The 17,116-nt window shown below is 41.8% G+C and overlaps 1 protein-coding gene across 1 annotated transcript in view; it reads right to left on the reverse strand.

The window, feature by feature from the left end:
* The window catches only part of Brca1 (BRCA1 DNA repair associated), a 58,038-nt gene extending 43,760 nt beyond the window's left edge, over positions 1-14,278 (reverse strand). Inside the window, exons 1-4 of the mRNA XM_051177549.1 lie at positions 14,058-14,278; positions 11,883-11,981; positions 4,436-4,489; positions 1,694-1,771 (exon numbers count right to left, since the gene is read on the reverse strand). Coding sequence (XP_051033506.1) covers positions 1,694-1,771; positions 4,436-4,489; positions 11,883-11,962 — 212 coding nt within the window. The 5' untranslated portion in view covers positions 11,963-11,981; positions 14,058-14,278. The remainder of the gene's footprint in view (positions 1-1,693; positions 1,772-4,435; positions 4,490-11,882; positions 11,982-14,057) is intronic.
* Positions 14,279-17,116: the final 2,838 nt, after the last annotated feature.

A 17,116-nucleotide genomic window follows, 5' to 3' on the forward strand; every position in this document is an offset into this window, starting at 1 on the left:
ACACACATAAGTGATTATTAATTTTAAGCACACTAAAATAAAAACACGTGAACACATAGATTGTAACTTTCCTACTATAAACATGGCAGAGAGCACAAACTCAAAGAACTAGCAATTTGAGCCCCAGCACAGTAAAATCAAACACAGACCTCCTGGTGGTTAGTATTCAGGCATCTGTACTGGGCTGCCCTTGGGGTTCTGACAGAATGCGCCCTCAGCTGCAGCCACTAAGAGCACCACCTGTGCATATTCACTATGTTCCCTTTTAAAAGGGCCTGTTCACCAACCATCCTTCTCTCTGTCTCTCTGCGTGCCTCTTTCCTCTCTCCTGCTGCTCCTGTCCCCGAAGGCCGGTCTCCCCACTCCCCTTACCCCTTTTTGTGATCCCTTTCCCTAATAAAAACCCCCTTTGCTTGAACCCTGTTGAATAGAGTCTTTCTCTTGTGCACTGCTTTGCTTAAATCACAACACTGGTGACATTACTTTATAATCGCTGAATCAAGCCAAGTGGTAGTAGTGCACGCCTTTAATTCCAGCACTCGGGAGGCAGAGGCAGGTGGATCTCTGTGGGTTCCAGGACAGCCTCCAAAGCCACAGAGAAACCCTGTCTGGAAAAAACAAAAACAAAAGAGAAAAGAAATCTGACCACCTACTGTGTACTAAACACTGGAGAAGCACCAGTATTAATGAAAGAGATAAAGGGACTGCCCTACTAGAACTAACTGTGGTGGGAGAGCTATATGATATATATAAGCACAGCTCCATCTGAGATAGACTGCTGGTTCTTCTGTTTTGTTTATTTGTTTGTTTTGTTTTTTCAGGACAGTAGAAAAAGACAATATGTTATCTGTGGCCATACCAGCCAAGTGTTCCTGATCTCATTTGGTGTTGGAAGTTAAGCAGGATGAGGGTTAGTTAGCATGTGGGTTGGAAAAGAAGGTACTGAGTTGCTAACACTTGTTGACTACAGATGTCCCATAAAATGTCCAAAGAAATAATGTCTGCTAAACACTTTTTTTTTTGACAGGGTCTCATACAGTCCAGGATGCCTCCCAAACACTATGTTGTCACAACCTGATACTCTGACCTCCATCTCCTGAGGGCTGCTGTCACAGGTATGTGACACCATGCCTGCTTTTATTTTATTATTTTGTATGTAAGACTTTCTTGCCTTCCTACATGTGTGAAACATGTGCATGACTGGTGCCCACAGGTCAGAAGATTCCCCTGGGTCCTGAGTTACAGACAGCTGTAAGTTACAAATACTCTTAACCTCTCCAACCCTTATTCTTAAATTAAAAAAAAATTGATTGACTAATTAATTTACTAGCTAACTAATTATTAATTAAAGAAAGTGTGTGTGTGTGTGTGTGTTGCAGAGTCAGTTCTCGACTTCCATCATACGGGTCTTGGGAACCAAACTCAGGTGATCAGTCTTAACACTGCCTTTACCTGCTCAGCTGTCTCACCTGCAAGATGTCTGGTTAATGTGGTGCTGTCATATGAACTCAGAGGCCTTGTGCCTATTAGGCAAGCACTCTACCAACTGAGCTACACCTCTAGCCCCCAAACACATTTCTGTCTATTTTCCTATTGATAAATGGTTTTACAGGAACATTATGTACATATGAATGTCTACTTTTTCCCATGCCATTGTTGCTTCCAACCTCCCATGATTACACATACTACATACCTTTTGGTTATCTCATTCTTACACAAAGGACATTGTGAAGGCCCTTTCTTCTGGTTAAGAAGTTTCAGCATACAAAATCTATAAATTAGAAAGAAGAGAAACAAAACAAAAACCAATGTTATTTTCTTTTGTAGAAAGAACACCCAAGAAGATAATTTCATAAATGCCCTTAAGAGTTATTTACAAGAAAAAAAAAAGTCATTTAAAAGGTATTGACAGGGAAGTTACAATAATTTTTCAGTAATTATTTTTAGATGCTGCATAAGGAGAAAATCAAGCCACTTAAGAAATGACCCATGAAAACTAATCTTACCTGCACATGACTTAGTTATGATAAAATAAAACATTAAAAAGTTAATTCAGCATATTTAATGATATAGTTATAATTATTTCATGCTGCACAATCAGATATAAATGCTTAAGTAGTTAATGTAGTAAAATGGTTGTATTTGTTTAAAAGCTCACCATCTAGGGTCTGGGATATATATCTCTGTTGAAGCACTTACTCAATATACACAAGCCCAGTGTGCTCCCCAGAACTAAGTAAACAAAATCTCTGAGGCTCGATACAAAGCTACAGTAATTAAGATAATATGGTTCTGTAGTTGTGGTAGTTTGCCTTTAATCCCAGCACCAGGGAGGCAGAGGGTTGTAGTGAGATAGTCACTTTGTTGGTACCTGTGACAGTGACCACGCCCACTGGGGGCGGAGACAGGGGCAGTGGGCAGTTACGTGGGGGGAACTAGTTCTGAGGAGGGGCGTGAGGAGAGCTCTCTTGCAGCACAGGGACAGGAGAGCATCGGAGGCATCCTTGGGACCAGGAACCTGCTGGTGTTCATCTGTCTATGTTGTAACTTATTTCTCCCTGAATAAAGATCTATTCAGCCTATCTGTTTCTCCTGATCCTTATTAAACCACGATAGAGGGAGGCAAACCTATGAGTTCAAAGCCATCCTATCCTGGTCTACAGGGTGAGTTCCAGGATAGCCAGGGCTACACAAAGAAAAACCTGTCTCAGAAAACACACAAACAAACAAATAAACAAAACCACCACCAACAACAAAAGATAATGTGGTTCTGGCAGGACAGACACATCATCAGTAGAATAGGTTAAGAGTCTGGAAATACATCCCTATTCACATAAACCATCTATTTACTCTTAACATTTATATCAAGATGATTTAGTGCAAACAGAACAGTCTTACTTTTTTAAGGGCATCAGGACAACTGGATATCCACATGTAAAAGAATGAAGCCAGTCTCCTTAGTGGATATGTGTGTGTATGTGTGCAAACATGTATGTGAAGGCCAGAGGTTGTTGTTGGGTCTCTTATTTCAATTAGTCTCTACTTTATTTATTTAATTAAATTTATTTATTGAGGAGGAGCCTCTTACTGAACCCAGAGCTTGTTGATTTGGGCTATACTGGCTGGCCAGCAAACCCCAGGGATCCTCCTGTCTCTCCATCTACCCAGCACTGCGATTACAGGTACAAGCTTAGCTTTTGAGTCCTAGGGATATAGGACTCAGTTTAGTATGTCACATACTTTTTAAATTAGCCATTTTCTCACTTCAAAAGTTAGTCTCTAATCTCACACCACAGTAGAGATGCAGCAGTCAGAATTAAAGGAAGTGACTCACTCACACAACTAATACCCATCAGACGTCTGGTACTACTCCAGATGTAAGAGATTCAGTGCAAAAGGCAAAATGAAATCCTTGCTGTTTTAATGGACACAGCATTACAAAGAGTTGACTGGGAGTAGCTAAGATATACTAAACCTGGGACAACATGGGCTTTTTGGAGATTGTGTAAGTCAGACCTTTTGTCACTGTGACAAACTCCTAAGAAAAACAACTCAAAGGGGATAAACATTTTGGCTTACAATTTCAGTTCACGACTGGCTGGCTCCAGTGTGTTGGGACAAAGGAAAAGCAGAAATATCAAGGCAACAGGAATGTATAGACAGTATAGGGAGCGGAAAAGAACCAGAAACACGACTTAACCGCTAAAGCATGTCCTGGTAAACTATTTCCTCAAATTAGCCGCATCTTAGATTGTAAGTTCAAACACCCTCTTCTAGCCTCCATGGGTACCCATACATATGTGCATGCATACATTCATATATAGACAGAACCACATACATATAAAGATTTTTTTAACTATGATACACCTTTATGACTTTGCATTGTTTAGGGAACATTGAAAAGAAGAAAGGGTCTGCATACAATCAATGTAGACACAAATTTGTTTCCTGAATATTTTCAACCCATGACTGGTTGACTCAGCCAAAACATAACCTGTAGATATGGAGGGCCATGTGTAACTTGAATGATTCAGATATAACCTGGATCGTTGATATGAATAAACTGTGGCCTAAACATTCAGTGTGCAGATCCCTATAACCAGCAAGCTCTGAACCTTCTCAGTGGGAAAAGCACAAAATGTAGGAATGACCAGAAACAAGAAACTGGCAAGTCTGAACATAATTTGCTTTTTTCACAATTGTTTTCAGTCTACACTTACCACCGGACACTAAAAGAAAAGTAAACAGCTTTATGTGATTTTTTTTTTAATACACAGATAAGCAATGTCAAAAATCAAGAACTATGGCTATGGCCAGTATCTACGATGAATTCACAGCACTCCCAAGGAAGAATGAAGAAACAAATGCCTCTAATGCTATGTAATGAAGAGCACACACAAAAGCTAATGATCAATCACCACGACTGTTCACTTACTTGCAAAATATGTGGTCACACTTTGTGGAAATGGGTTCTTTGATCAATTCCAAACTAGAGGAGTACAGGGACAAAAGACAGAGAGAGATAAATGAAGTTAATTAAGTTGTTTATAAGCAATTTTTTTTTAAGTAGAGGTCTATCTTTAAGTTGCTGTAACTGAGGCTTGAGTATACATTTAGGAGTAGAGTTCTCCATCCAGGGGTCAAATGACCCTTTCACAGGGTCACCTAAGACCATGGGAAAATACAAATATTTACATTATGATTCATAACAGTAGCAAACTTACAGTTATTGAGTAGCAATGAAATAATTTTGGGGGTTACCACAGCATGAGGGACCATATTAAAGGCTTGCTTATTAGCTTCCTACTGAAGCTAATCTAGAACCACTGATCTAGGACAATTTTTTTTTTTTTTACCATAGTGTATGCAGGATCAGTATTATCTGAAATTTCAAACACCCACTAGGGATCTTGAAATGTACCACCCACAGATATGTGAAGTCTACTATACTTTTTTTTTTTTTTTTTTTTTTTTTTTTTGATTGCCTCACAGCACTTTAAAGTGTATTTATCAGGTGGTGGCAGCACACACCTTTAATCGTAGCACTTAGGAGGCTGTGTAACAGCCCTGGCTGTTCCGGAACTCTATAGATCATGCTGGTCTCGAATTCACAGTGATCTGCCTGCCTCTGTCTCCCAAGTGCTGGGATTAAAGATGTGTGCCACCACTGTCTGGCTTGGGATTGCCTTTTTAACTGAATATGAAAAAGTTCAAGCATTTGCACAAATAAAATGGGAAAATTAACTGTATGTAGTATCATACAAAAAAGGAGGAATATGTTAAAAAGAAAAGCCAAGCAGGGCAAAAGGACCCAGGGTGAAATAAACGTTGGTGGCTATAAAATGCACAATGCACAAATGAGAAAGTCACGGTGGAGGACAGCTGAGTCATGTAAGGAAGCCAGCTATGCAATTGTTATACAGGGAGCAGAGAAGCCAAGCTGAGCAGGGCCATGCCTGTTTGTGTAAGGCCTCTGTGCCGAGATGGAATGATGGAGGCCTACAGTAGACAGATAGCTGGGAGTCCAAAAGGGCAGGAAACACGCCTGGTTTGTCCTTAGCTTTATTTTGTGCTTCACACACTGAGTTCTGATGGTAAAGCCAATGTAAGTCATTAAAGAAGAGGTAACTCACTGTGTGAGAGAAATATAATCCTTTCATTAAATGGAGAAGAGCCTGCTGTAAAGGGCTTAGTAATAATTCTAGTGGTCATGGGGCTCCTGAAGATGCAGAGAACACACCTGACTAAGGCTGAAGGCTGGCTTCCACTACCAGCTGTCTGTGTGGGCAGAATCACCTCAGGCTAACCTTTCCACCTCATCCTCAGTTTTCACCTGGGCAGTCATCTGGAGCCACCTCCAGCATACAAAATCAACAAAAGAGACTGATTTGCTTCTAGATCACTATTTCTGAGACAAGCTAGACACCAAAGAAAGTTTTTAGTAAAAGAGAAATTGGATTGAGTCATGATACCAGATGGCTTTCATTCTCGCCACTGACTCAACTCTGAAATAATTATATTTCAGTATGGTAATTACGATCTGAGCTATATAAACACACTGTAAACACCAACTCTGAACAGATGAAAACTCCCATATGTAAAAAGGTAGTGACGGCTGAAGGAAGAGCTTGAAGACGAATAGGAATGAAAATGGGAAAAAAAAATTAGAATGTTTCTCTTCTAGCTTCTGATAAGAGTAAATGTTTACTCTAAAATTCAAATGTTTCAAACACTTTTCATGCCATGTAGTATTTTCAGCCTACTGGGTATTTGTAGTTTAAGCTTTAACAGAAGGAATCACTGAGGAAAGAAGTTAGGTTTAAGGTTGGAAAAAAAAAAAATTTCAGCACATAAAAAATGTTCCATACTCATATTTAAAAAGGTAAAAAGAGCTACCAATTACCACAAGTAACTGCCAATGAGCTAGATGTATCAGTGCATGTTTGTGGTTCCAACAACTTGTGGAGGGTGAAGTGGGAAGACCTCATGAGCACAGGACATAGAGACATCACAAGACCCCACCTTCAAACTCCACCCTGAAAAATAAAAACAAAGCTACTACTCCCAAATAGATTCAGGGACAGAAGGAATATCAGCGCAGAGACCTAAGAACTGAGGATCTACTCTACACTACCCCAAGGAACAACTTCTTTTATTTTTTTTTCTTGTTGGTGTTTTGTTTTTAGTGAGACATGGTCTCTATGTAGCCCTAGCTGTTCTGGAATTTGCTCTATAGAACAGGGTGGCCTCAAATTCATACATCCCCCTGACTCTGCCTCCCAATCAATAGCTGAAACTAAAGGCTCCAAGTAACAGTTTTTAGTCCTAATCACTTGTCATTAAGAACGAACTGCACAGGCTGGGGGTGTACCTGAGCAGGATAGTGTGCCCAGCATGTATCAGGTCTTGGATTCAATTTCCAATAACACACAGGGAGGGGGGTTTGAATAACTAAAACTCATCCAGGCTGAGACTGTAGGTATAATGGAGCACACCACAAAAAGGCCCTCAGTTCAATCCTAAGAACTGCAAGAAAAATAACAGAGCAATAGGTTCAGTCCCACTCTAGAACATTCCATACAGATGACCTTAAGCTTTAGAGAAGACTGTAGTGAACATTCTAGTTTAAAAATTATTAAAATCACCAGGTTGTGGTGGTGCATGCCTTTAATCCCAGCACTCGAGAGGCAAAGGCAAGAGGATCTCTATGAGGGCAAGGCCAGCCTGGTCTACAAAGTAAGTTCCAGTACAGCCAGAGCTGTTACAGAGAAATCCTGTCTCAAAAATCAAACAAACAAACAAACATTATTAAAATCAAGCCTGACATGGTGGCATACACATTTAATTCCAGCACTGGAATGCAGAGGCGGGGGGAGCTCTGAGAGTTCGAGGCCAGCCTCATCTATACAGTGAGTTCCAGGACAGCCAGAGCTACATAGTGAGACACTATAAAAAATAACTAAATAAAAAAAAAGGGAGCCTAAAGCTTACAGGTGCATACCTGTAACTCCAGTTTTGGGAGGCTGAGGTAGGAGGACCAAGACCTTTGAGGCCATCTGAAGGAGAAGAACAAGAAGGTGCAGCAAGAAGCTGAGGAAGCCAAGTAACTAACGTGAAAATGCAGCAGTAACTTTCTTGCATCTTTGGTTTTTATGTATCTGAATTTTTAACTGATGGTTTAATTTGCCAGAATGAGAAAGAACATTACATTTTTATGACTGAGTCCCATGGGAATGAAAAATAAATGGACCCAAATGTCACATTATTGAAGACTTTGTGATCACTGTTTGTAATTATCCCCAGTAAGTTTAGGCTTTTCAGAACCAATCTTTCTCTTGCAATGTTATTTCTGCCTCTGTGGCTCTGATAGTTCATAGATTTGGTTGTAAATCTCATTAGGTCTTGTTTTTGTTTAGCTTCAATGTTGAGGGCAGAGAGGCAAGCATTTTTCATATCTTGTCTCTGCTTTAATCTTGTTAGCTTCACTCCAAACACAAATAACAACCCCATGAAGTACAGAGGCCAATTTACTTGAATTCACCCATCAAAGGTTAATTCAAAACAAAACAAAAAAAGGGACAACTGGGGGTTGAAGAGCTAGCTCAGCAGTTAAAAGCACAGGCTGCTCTTTCAGAGGGCTCGGGTTCAATTCTCAGCACCCACATGGCAGCTCACAATCTGATGCCCTCTTCTGGTCTGCAGGCACACACTGTGGAGGGCCCAGATTGGTGTTGGCTGTCTTCCTTGCTTTCCACTTTATACACCGAGTTGGGTCTGTTATTTGTACCCAGAGCTCACTAATGTGGCTAGTCTAGCTAGCCAGCTCGCTCTGAGCATCCTGTTTCTGTATATCAAGCACTAGGATTCTAGTATGTTGCCACACCCACCTAGCATTTAGGTGGATGCTAGCGATCCAAACTCCAGTCCTTGTGCTTTCATGGCAAAAGCTTTACTCAACTGAGACATCTTTCCAACCCTCTATTTCTGAATGCTGCGCCCTAATAACAATGCACATGTCTTTAATCTTGGTTCTCATGGCTTAGAGACAGGACTCTGTGAATTCAAGGTCAGTCCTATCTACAAAGTGAGACCCTATCCAGGAAAACAAACAAATAAATAAAATAAACAAATAAATTGGGCTGGGTATAGTTCAGGGATACAGCACATACATAGCATCCAAGATTCATCAACTGAATCCTCAGCACCAAAATAAATATATAAACTATTAAGAACTAATTTAGGCAGGATGTAGAGAAACATGACTTTAATCCCAGGACTTAAGAGGCAGAGGCAAGAGGATATCTGTGAGTTCTATCTGTGAGTTCAAGGCCAGCTTGGTCTACAGAGTGAATTCCAGGATAGCCAGAGCTACACAGTAAGATCCTGTATCTAAAAACACCAAAAAGCAAAAATAATTTTTAAAAGGGGGAAAAACCAACTTACTTAAATTACTGAGTGCCTCTATATCATAGATACTGACTACCAAGATAACATAAATTTCTATACTCATAAATTTATATTCTCCAGAGGAGAAAGATGATGAATAAATTATACAGTATGTCACATAGCAACGAAGGATATAAAGAATAAGGGATCCATGTCTCTAAGAGGTTGGTTTAAAAAAAAAAAAAAAAAAAAACCTCTGGTTGAAGTAACACACGCCTTTACTTCCAGTACTCTGAGGGCAGAAGCAGGTGGGTCTCTGTGAGTGCCAGGCCAAACTGGTGTACACAGTGAGTTCCAAACCAGTTAGGGTTACATAAAGAGAAAAAAAATACAGGGAAGGCTAGAAAGATGACTCAGTGGTTAGGAACATTTGCTATCCCTACAGCACCCATGCCCAGTGGCTCACAATGACCTGTAACTCCAGCTCCAAGGGATCTGGCACACTCCCACGGCTTCTGTGTATACGCACACACATGGCATTTATATACAGAACACACACATGTAAAAATAATAAAAACAAATAACAATTTTATGAAGGAAAAGAAAAATCAGGAAAGGATAAATATGAAGTGGTGGGGGGGCGGTTTGTTGAAGTTTCACACAGGGCAATTCTACAAATAAGTTCTGGGACAGCCAGGGCTACACAGAGAAAAGCAAAAAGAAAGAAAGAAAAAGTGACAGGTGAGTCAATATTTTCTTTCATTTCTATAAATGCAATGTTTTTTTATGCGATTCTATGTATATGCATACACATATATGTAGATGCCTGCAGAGACCAGAAGAGGACATTGGGTCCCCTGGAGCTGAAGCTATAAGTGATTGTGAACTACCCAATTAGAATGCCAGGAACTGAAGTCCTATACCAGAAATGAGCAGCAAGCACTGTTAACCACAAAGCCTCTAAGCCATGAGAACCAGAAATGAGCAGCAAGCACTGTTAACCACCAAGCCTCTAAGCCATGAGAACCAAGATTTTCAGCCGAGTGGTGGTGGTGCTCACCTTTAATCCCAGCACTGTCGAGGCACAGACAGGTGGATCTCTGTGAATCTGAGGCCAGCCTGGTCTACAGAGCGAGTTCCAGGACAGGGACTACACAGAGAAACCCTGTCTCAACCCGCTCCCTCCCCCCCCCAAATCAGCTAAATAATCACTGCACAGAATAAGAAGGGGAGAAGGGAAACAATTCTAATTACAGTCCCAGCTATTCATTAAGAGATTCTGGAGACTGGAGAGATGGCTTCATGGTCCTAAGTTCAATTCCCAACAACTGCATGTTGGCTCACAACCACCTGTAATGGGATCTGACGCCCTCTTCTGTTTGATGCCCTCTTCTGTCATACAGGAACACATGAACCTAGGACACTCACATACATAAAATACATAAATAAATAAATCTTTAAGAGACTCTAATGTGGAATTTTATTTATTTTATATATCTGTGAAACTATAAGAGAGAGCATTTTACGAATGCTTGGGGCTCCTTTTTTAAAAATAGATTTACTTTATTTTGGTTTTTGAGACAGGGTCTCTCACTGTGTGGTCCTGATTAGCCTAGAAACTTGCTTTGTAGACCTGAATGGCCTTGAACAGTGATAAACCTATCATCCAAATTCTGGGATTAAGGGCATGTGCCACCACACCCAGCCCAAGACTTATTTTGAATTGTGTGTACTTATGTGTTACTGTGTGGAGGCTTGTATTAGTGAGTGAAGATACCAATGGAGGTGACAAGATGGTGCCATACTCCCTGGAGTTAGAGTTATAGATGGTTACCAGCTTCTGAAAGCACAGTATAGACCCTTAATCACAGGCCATTTCTCCAGCCTAGCTGAGGCCTAACATTGGTTATACAGGGACTTTGGAACCTAAAGCATGCTGATTAAATTACTCCACTTCCAAAGTAGACATCCAGCCTGAGTTAAAAAAAAAAAAAAAAAAAAAAAAAAAAAGGAAACAAGGCCATCTGTATTCCAGGCTGGCCTAACAGTCAAGGATGACTTTGAATTACTAATCCTCCTGCCTCTAACTTCTTTTGGGATTACAGATATCTGTCACTAGGCCCAACTGAACCCAGGCCTTCCTGTGTGCTAAGGAGGCCACTCTCCTAAGCTACATTCTGAGCCCTAGTGCATAAAATTTTGAAAATTATACACTAAAAACTAACTTGCAAATATCCTAGAAGGTCTGAATATTAGGAACTCCTGACTATACAAGGGAACATTCTAGGGAGTAGAAATGTTTCTATCCTCAATGGAGATAGAGTCACACAGACAAACACTGGTCAAAACTGTTTTAGCCAGGTTTGGTAATATAAGCCTATGATCTTAGCATGAGGATTTGAGTTCAAGACCAGCCTATGCTAGATAGTGAGTTTGAGATTGATTTGGGGCTGTATAGTGTAGCCTGTCTTTAAAAAACAAAAAGGTGGGAATATGGAGACAGTTGATTAGATCTCTCTTCAATTCACAGAAAAAGAAAAAGAAAAGCTCATTGGGGATTAGACTTGCCAAAAGCTTTGAGGACTGGTGGCATTCTCACTTAAATTTACAGAGACAGTTTGAGCCAGAGACAGATGCTCTCTCACAGATAATATTTTACATTATTTTAACATTATTTACTAGAGTCATTCGAAGAGATCAGGCTGGTCCTACAGCTGGAAGAAAAGCCTAAGTGTCACTTACTCTGACCAGAACCCTGCCCCAAGGAAAAACAAATCAAAATAATAGACAAGTTCTGTTTGAAAAAAGGGGAGAAGGGGATGACAGATGAAGATTACTTTTCTATATTTTTAAAACTCCAGTTATGAAAAATACAGAGTCAATTTGACATAAACAGATTATTTTTCTCTCTACTATACAAAGCCACTTCTACTTATTTGCATGAAAGATAATCATACAAGGGTTCTCACATGCATGTGGCACTTCCATTGACTTACCAGATTGGACACTCTAGGATTTTTTGCATAGCATGAAGGACATTTTGTACTTCTTCAATTTGAACAGGAGATAAATCCATTTCTTCCAGGTCTGGTGAACTTTAATGAAAATTTCAAAAACATATATTAAACAACTTTAAAGGGCTTTTAAATACAGTTGCTTACCTGCCAATTTTCTTTTTTTTCAAGACAGGATTTCCCTGTGTAGCTTTGAAGCCTGTCCTAGAACTAGCTCTGTAGACCAGGCTAGTCTTGAACTCACAGAGATTCACCTGCCTCTGCCTCCCAAGTGTTGAGATTAAAGGCATGTGGCACTACCCGGGCTTTTTTCTTTTTTTATAGATTTATTTATTATGTATATGATGTTATGCTTGCAGGTCAGAAGAGAGCACCACATCTCATTTTAGATGGTTGTGAGCCTCCATTTGGTTGCTAGCCATTGAACTCAGGAACTGTAGGAGGAACTGTAGGAGAGCAACCAGTGCTCTCAACCTCTGAGCCATCTCCAGGTAAAATCACATATAACCCACATTGGCTTTGTATTATCATGTACTCAAGGCTATTCTGGAACCCCTGACCCTCCCACCTCCACACCCTTACTGCTGGAATTACTGGGGTGTAAGTCATCCCCATCCACCCTTTTGGTGGAAGTTCTCACTCTGTAGCCCTGGAAATCACTATGCAGCTCAGATTAGCCTCCAACTTGTAGTAATCCTCCTGCCTCAGCCTCCTGAGTGCTGGGGTTACAGGTGTTAAGTTATCACACCTCATTTGTCATTCTAAATAAGAGAATTTAAGTTTGCTTTAGAATTATACCAACCATAGAGCTGATGAGAAACATCTACATTTAAAAACAAAAATCAAAAAACAAAAACCCTCAGAGTCTGGAGGGGTGGCTCAGTGGTTAAAAGGATGTGCCTATCCTCCAGAGGACCAGAGTTCAATTCCCAGCACCTCTCAGGTGTCTGGACATCCAGATCCAGGCCAGAACCCCTGCACACATATGCACATAATTTAAAAACAATTAAAAACGAATCTTAAAAAAATCTAGTAGTTGCTCTTTGTAGTTAGCAATTTAATTCTCTATTCTTTGATATTTAGCTTCTAAAGCCTTCCTTTGGTCTTTCTTTTGTCCAAGAAAAGGAAAGCTACAGTGGCGTGACTAGACAGAAGTGGTGTGGTAGGTATGAACTTTCTCCAGAGTCCCAGTTTTTGTTTTTGTTTTTCTTGGTTAAAATCAAAGCCAAGTAGGGCACCGTGGTGCCATACCTATAGTTCCAGGAAATGGAGAGTAGAAGAAGGATGGTTTGGTCTCAAAAGTTCAGCAGTCTTCCTGGATTAGGCAAAGACCAAAATCGGTATGGTGGTGCAAACCTGTACTTCCAACAGTCTGAGATGCAGGCAGAATTATGAAGAGTTCAAGGTCACCTTGAGCTACATAAGAAGACTAAGCCCAACCCGAGTACAGAAGACTCAGTCCTCAAAAACTCCCAAACTAGATGAGCATGGTAGAAGAGGCCTTTAACACCTTCTCCTCGGAGGCAGAAGCAGATGGAGTTCGAGGCCAGCCTGCTCTACATATTGAGTCCCAAGACAGCCAGAGCTACATAATGCGACTCTGTCTCAGAAACTAATCAAACAAACAAAAAACTAAAACTAAAACAAACTAACGAAAAGAAATGCACTTTTTTTTTTAAAATAAAGTCACCAAAATCGAACACCAAAACTGCTGATGCTTCTCCACCCAACCCCCTTTCAGAGGTTTCCCTGTTTTGGCATTTAACCGCAAGACATTCTTTAAATAATGCCGATAGCAATCATTACTATTGGCATTCCTTTATGTACGTCCCTTCTACTACCTTCTGTGAAATATACATGGATTTCCTTGCCACACTTCTGCCCTCCTTTCCTCTCACCCTAGCATCCTTACACTGCCATCAAGGCACGACTACAGCCAGGAAGGCCCCTCCCATCCCTTGCCTTCTTCCTCACTGCTGTCCCCGCTAAGGCACCAACTTTACCCCTCCCAGGAGTCCCTTCAGTTTCACAACGTCTTGGACCCTTCGGTTTCGCCCAGGCATTCTCCTACTCGGCAACACCCATATCCACCTGCAGTTTCCCATCCTTCATGTGAGTATCGCTAGGTACCCTCCTTGTTCCTCGGGGATGTCTCACCTTTACTCCGAGCAAAACGTCCGTACTCCCGACCCCTTGGCCCAAATACCAGAGAAGCCGCTCGAAAAGCACTGGGTCCAACCGCGGCACCAGTGGCCGCCGCGCAGCCGCAATTACAATTTATCTGTAATTCCCGCGCTCTCTGTCACCAAGGAAACCGGCCGCTTGGCGGCTAGCGCTGGCCTCTAGGAACGCAAGATCCAGACACGTCAGCGGAAGGGAGAGGAAAAAAAAAGGTGGACACTCTTTCCGGGCTCGTGATTGGCCACCTAGTCTTTCCTTGTATGTCGTAACTAGAAAGAGACGGAAGAGAAAGAATTTTGAGTTTCCTATTAAGCAGCCGCCCCTTCGCATCTACGCTTGCTTATTACGTCACAGTAATTCTGTACAAAGGGTAGGAATCGCTACCTGAAGTCGGAAGATGAGCGCAAGGCAGTGACCAAAGCAGTTGCAGGACGAGGCCTCATCCCTCCCTTAGCCTTCCTGCCATGGAAGTCTCCAGTTTAGGTAAATAAAGGATTGTGTAAAAAGAACTACCAATTCCAGCATGCATTGCGGGACGAAACGACTTCTCCACAGCGTCCCTTGGAAACTGTAGTCTTAAGGGAGAGGAGCTTCCAACACCGGGAGCAGGCGCGATTACCACAGCAACCCAGTTAATACAGCGGAGACCTTGTCGCGGTTATGCAGGTTAGCTGCTATGCATCGCAGCGTTCTGTTTTCATGTCTTGCTCACAAAGAATAGACTAAAAGAAGCTGCAAGTCCCAGGAAGACTACAATTCCCATCCAGCCCCGCGATTCTCGGGTAACTAGTTCTCCAAGGTCAGTGACCTTAGGAAAAGCAGAGGGCGACCAATCGGCTTGGGAAAGGGAAATCCACTCCGCTGACATCTGCGCACTAGTTCCGCCCCTCGGCCCAGGTGTTTGTTATTGTTGTGCGGTTCAGATAGCTTCTGTCCCGCCCTTGCCAACGCAGCATTGACCAATCGGTGGAGTGGTGCTTTTGAGGGACAAACAGTTAGATCCAATCGTTTTGTCGGAAACTCAGAGAAACATGGGACTAGGCCCGGTCTCTGTCCGCCATGTTAGATTCACCCCGCAGGGATAGCAGCCGAGCTGGCAGCGAACGGTCCTTGCACTGGCCACGGGCAAGCGCCCCCCGTGGACGGAAAGCTGGTAAGGAAGCCACTGCTGTTACCTAGGAGTGGGGTCACGTCGTTCTCAGAGGTCTCGGGGAAGTTCAAGAATCTTGAAAGGCGGAGTTGACTTTTTTCGTGTCCGCGGGCAGCCAGTCCTTTCAGTGACCAGAGGAGAGAGCCGCTTGGGTTGTCAGCGACAGTGGAGTGTGGATACTGCGTGAGGGAGAGCCTTCATGGCTTAGCAGGGCCCGTCTCTGCAAAGAGAAGGTCGAAATCCCCCAGTACAAAAAGAGGGCCTCCGGTGATGGTGACACTCACCGTCCTGGGGACATGGAGTTCCAGGAAACGATTACTGGAAGACTAGGATTAAGTGTGTGAGAAGAAGGGAAACACATATTCCTCATTCTGACCCTTCCGCTATTCGAGACTCCATTGAAGCTACCTTGCTCTAGGACCTTCAGTGTTAGAGAGGCATCGTTTTCCCTTTTTGTCAAGCACCCGGCTTTCGGATCACCCACTATAAAGCTTAGGTAGCTTTAAACCTCTGGTAGAGACAATAAAGTTCAGATTCCTAGGTTCGTTTTATTAACATTATTTGTACAGATTGAAAAAAATTCTTATGGGGAAAAGCTGACGTTTGTCACATGAATGTGAGTCAATAAGGCATGCGCTTATAGTGCCACTTAGGAAGGGCCCAGCTACCTGACCAATAGCTGTAAAACAATAGGTAATGCGTGCCGTTAAATATACCTTTGATATTTTCACAAGTTCAAGATTACTGCTCTAGCTGAAAGAATTTTCACACATAAGCCACAGTGAGCTAGGCCCTTTATGAAAACTTGTATATCGGCTAGCTAAACTAGACTCTCCCATTTCCTGTTTTCTCGATGACAGAGCAGCTGGATGAACTCCAAAGTATGGAAACTAATTCCCACTCATGTCATTTGAGAACGGGGAAAGATTAGTTTCCTTCCAGGCAGAACAGTGTGGAAGCGTATTTCTTGAAGTTGAAGTGTATTTCAGAATTTTTTTTTTTGACAAACTCAGTCCCTTCGTTTTCCTGATTTAAAAAAACAAAACAAAAACAAACAAACAAACAAACAAACACCCTGGGGAATTGGTGGGCGTCTGCCAGAATTTTAAAGACCCTAGGGAAGAATTGCATTTTAGGTAAATGAATGCTGTATGTCAACAGGATTGATTCGAGAGACTGGTATTACTTTGGAAGTGAACTTAACTCTAGATGAAGATAAGTCATGGAAAAAATGGATAATTGAGTCTCTAAAATAATCTGTGACTAGGAAGACAAGGTTCTTAATATGACAATTGTATCCACAGTGCTGTACTCTTGAGGCAGAAGCAGGCAAATCTGTTAGAGCCTGGTCTACATACATAGCAATTCCCAGGCCAGCATGGGCTACAGAGTGAAACCCTATCTCCCTCCACCCCCCAAAAAGTAGTAATAAGGTACAAGCTCTCTTAAGGAACTAAGAAATCATTTCTTAAGATAATAGTTTTCATACTTGAATACTACTTGAAAGAATCCTGCATACTTTGTGGTGCTGGAAATTGGTTCCACAGCTTTGCACATATGTGGACTGGTTGCTTACTCCAAATTCCTAGACCAAGATTTCATTAGATCCCTTTGATAACACTGTTATAGTCAGCAGAATAGTCTTTGTTTTGCAGATTAAACGAGTGAAGCTTAGAGATAAACAGTTGCATGACCTGTCTTGTGGTGGAGCTGTATCTGGGACACAAGTCTTTCCACCCTTTGGCTCCCTCTGTGACACGGGAAACGTCTAGGACTTAATCTTGTTCATGCCTTGTTTGTGGAATAGATAGAATCTGCCTCCGTCTACATGCAGTTTGAAAATGGGATGAATAGCCGGGTGGTGGTGGTGCCTTTAATGCCAGCA

The sequence above is a fragment of the Phodopus roborovskii genome, unplaced genomic scaffold, assembly GCF_943737965.1.
Source record: "Phodopus roborovskii unplaced genomic scaffold, PHOROB, whole genome shotgun sequence".
In the NCBI taxonomy this organism is placed as follows: domain Eukaryota; kingdom Metazoa; phylum Chordata; class Mammalia; order Rodentia; family Cricetidae; genus Phodopus; species Phodopus roborovskii.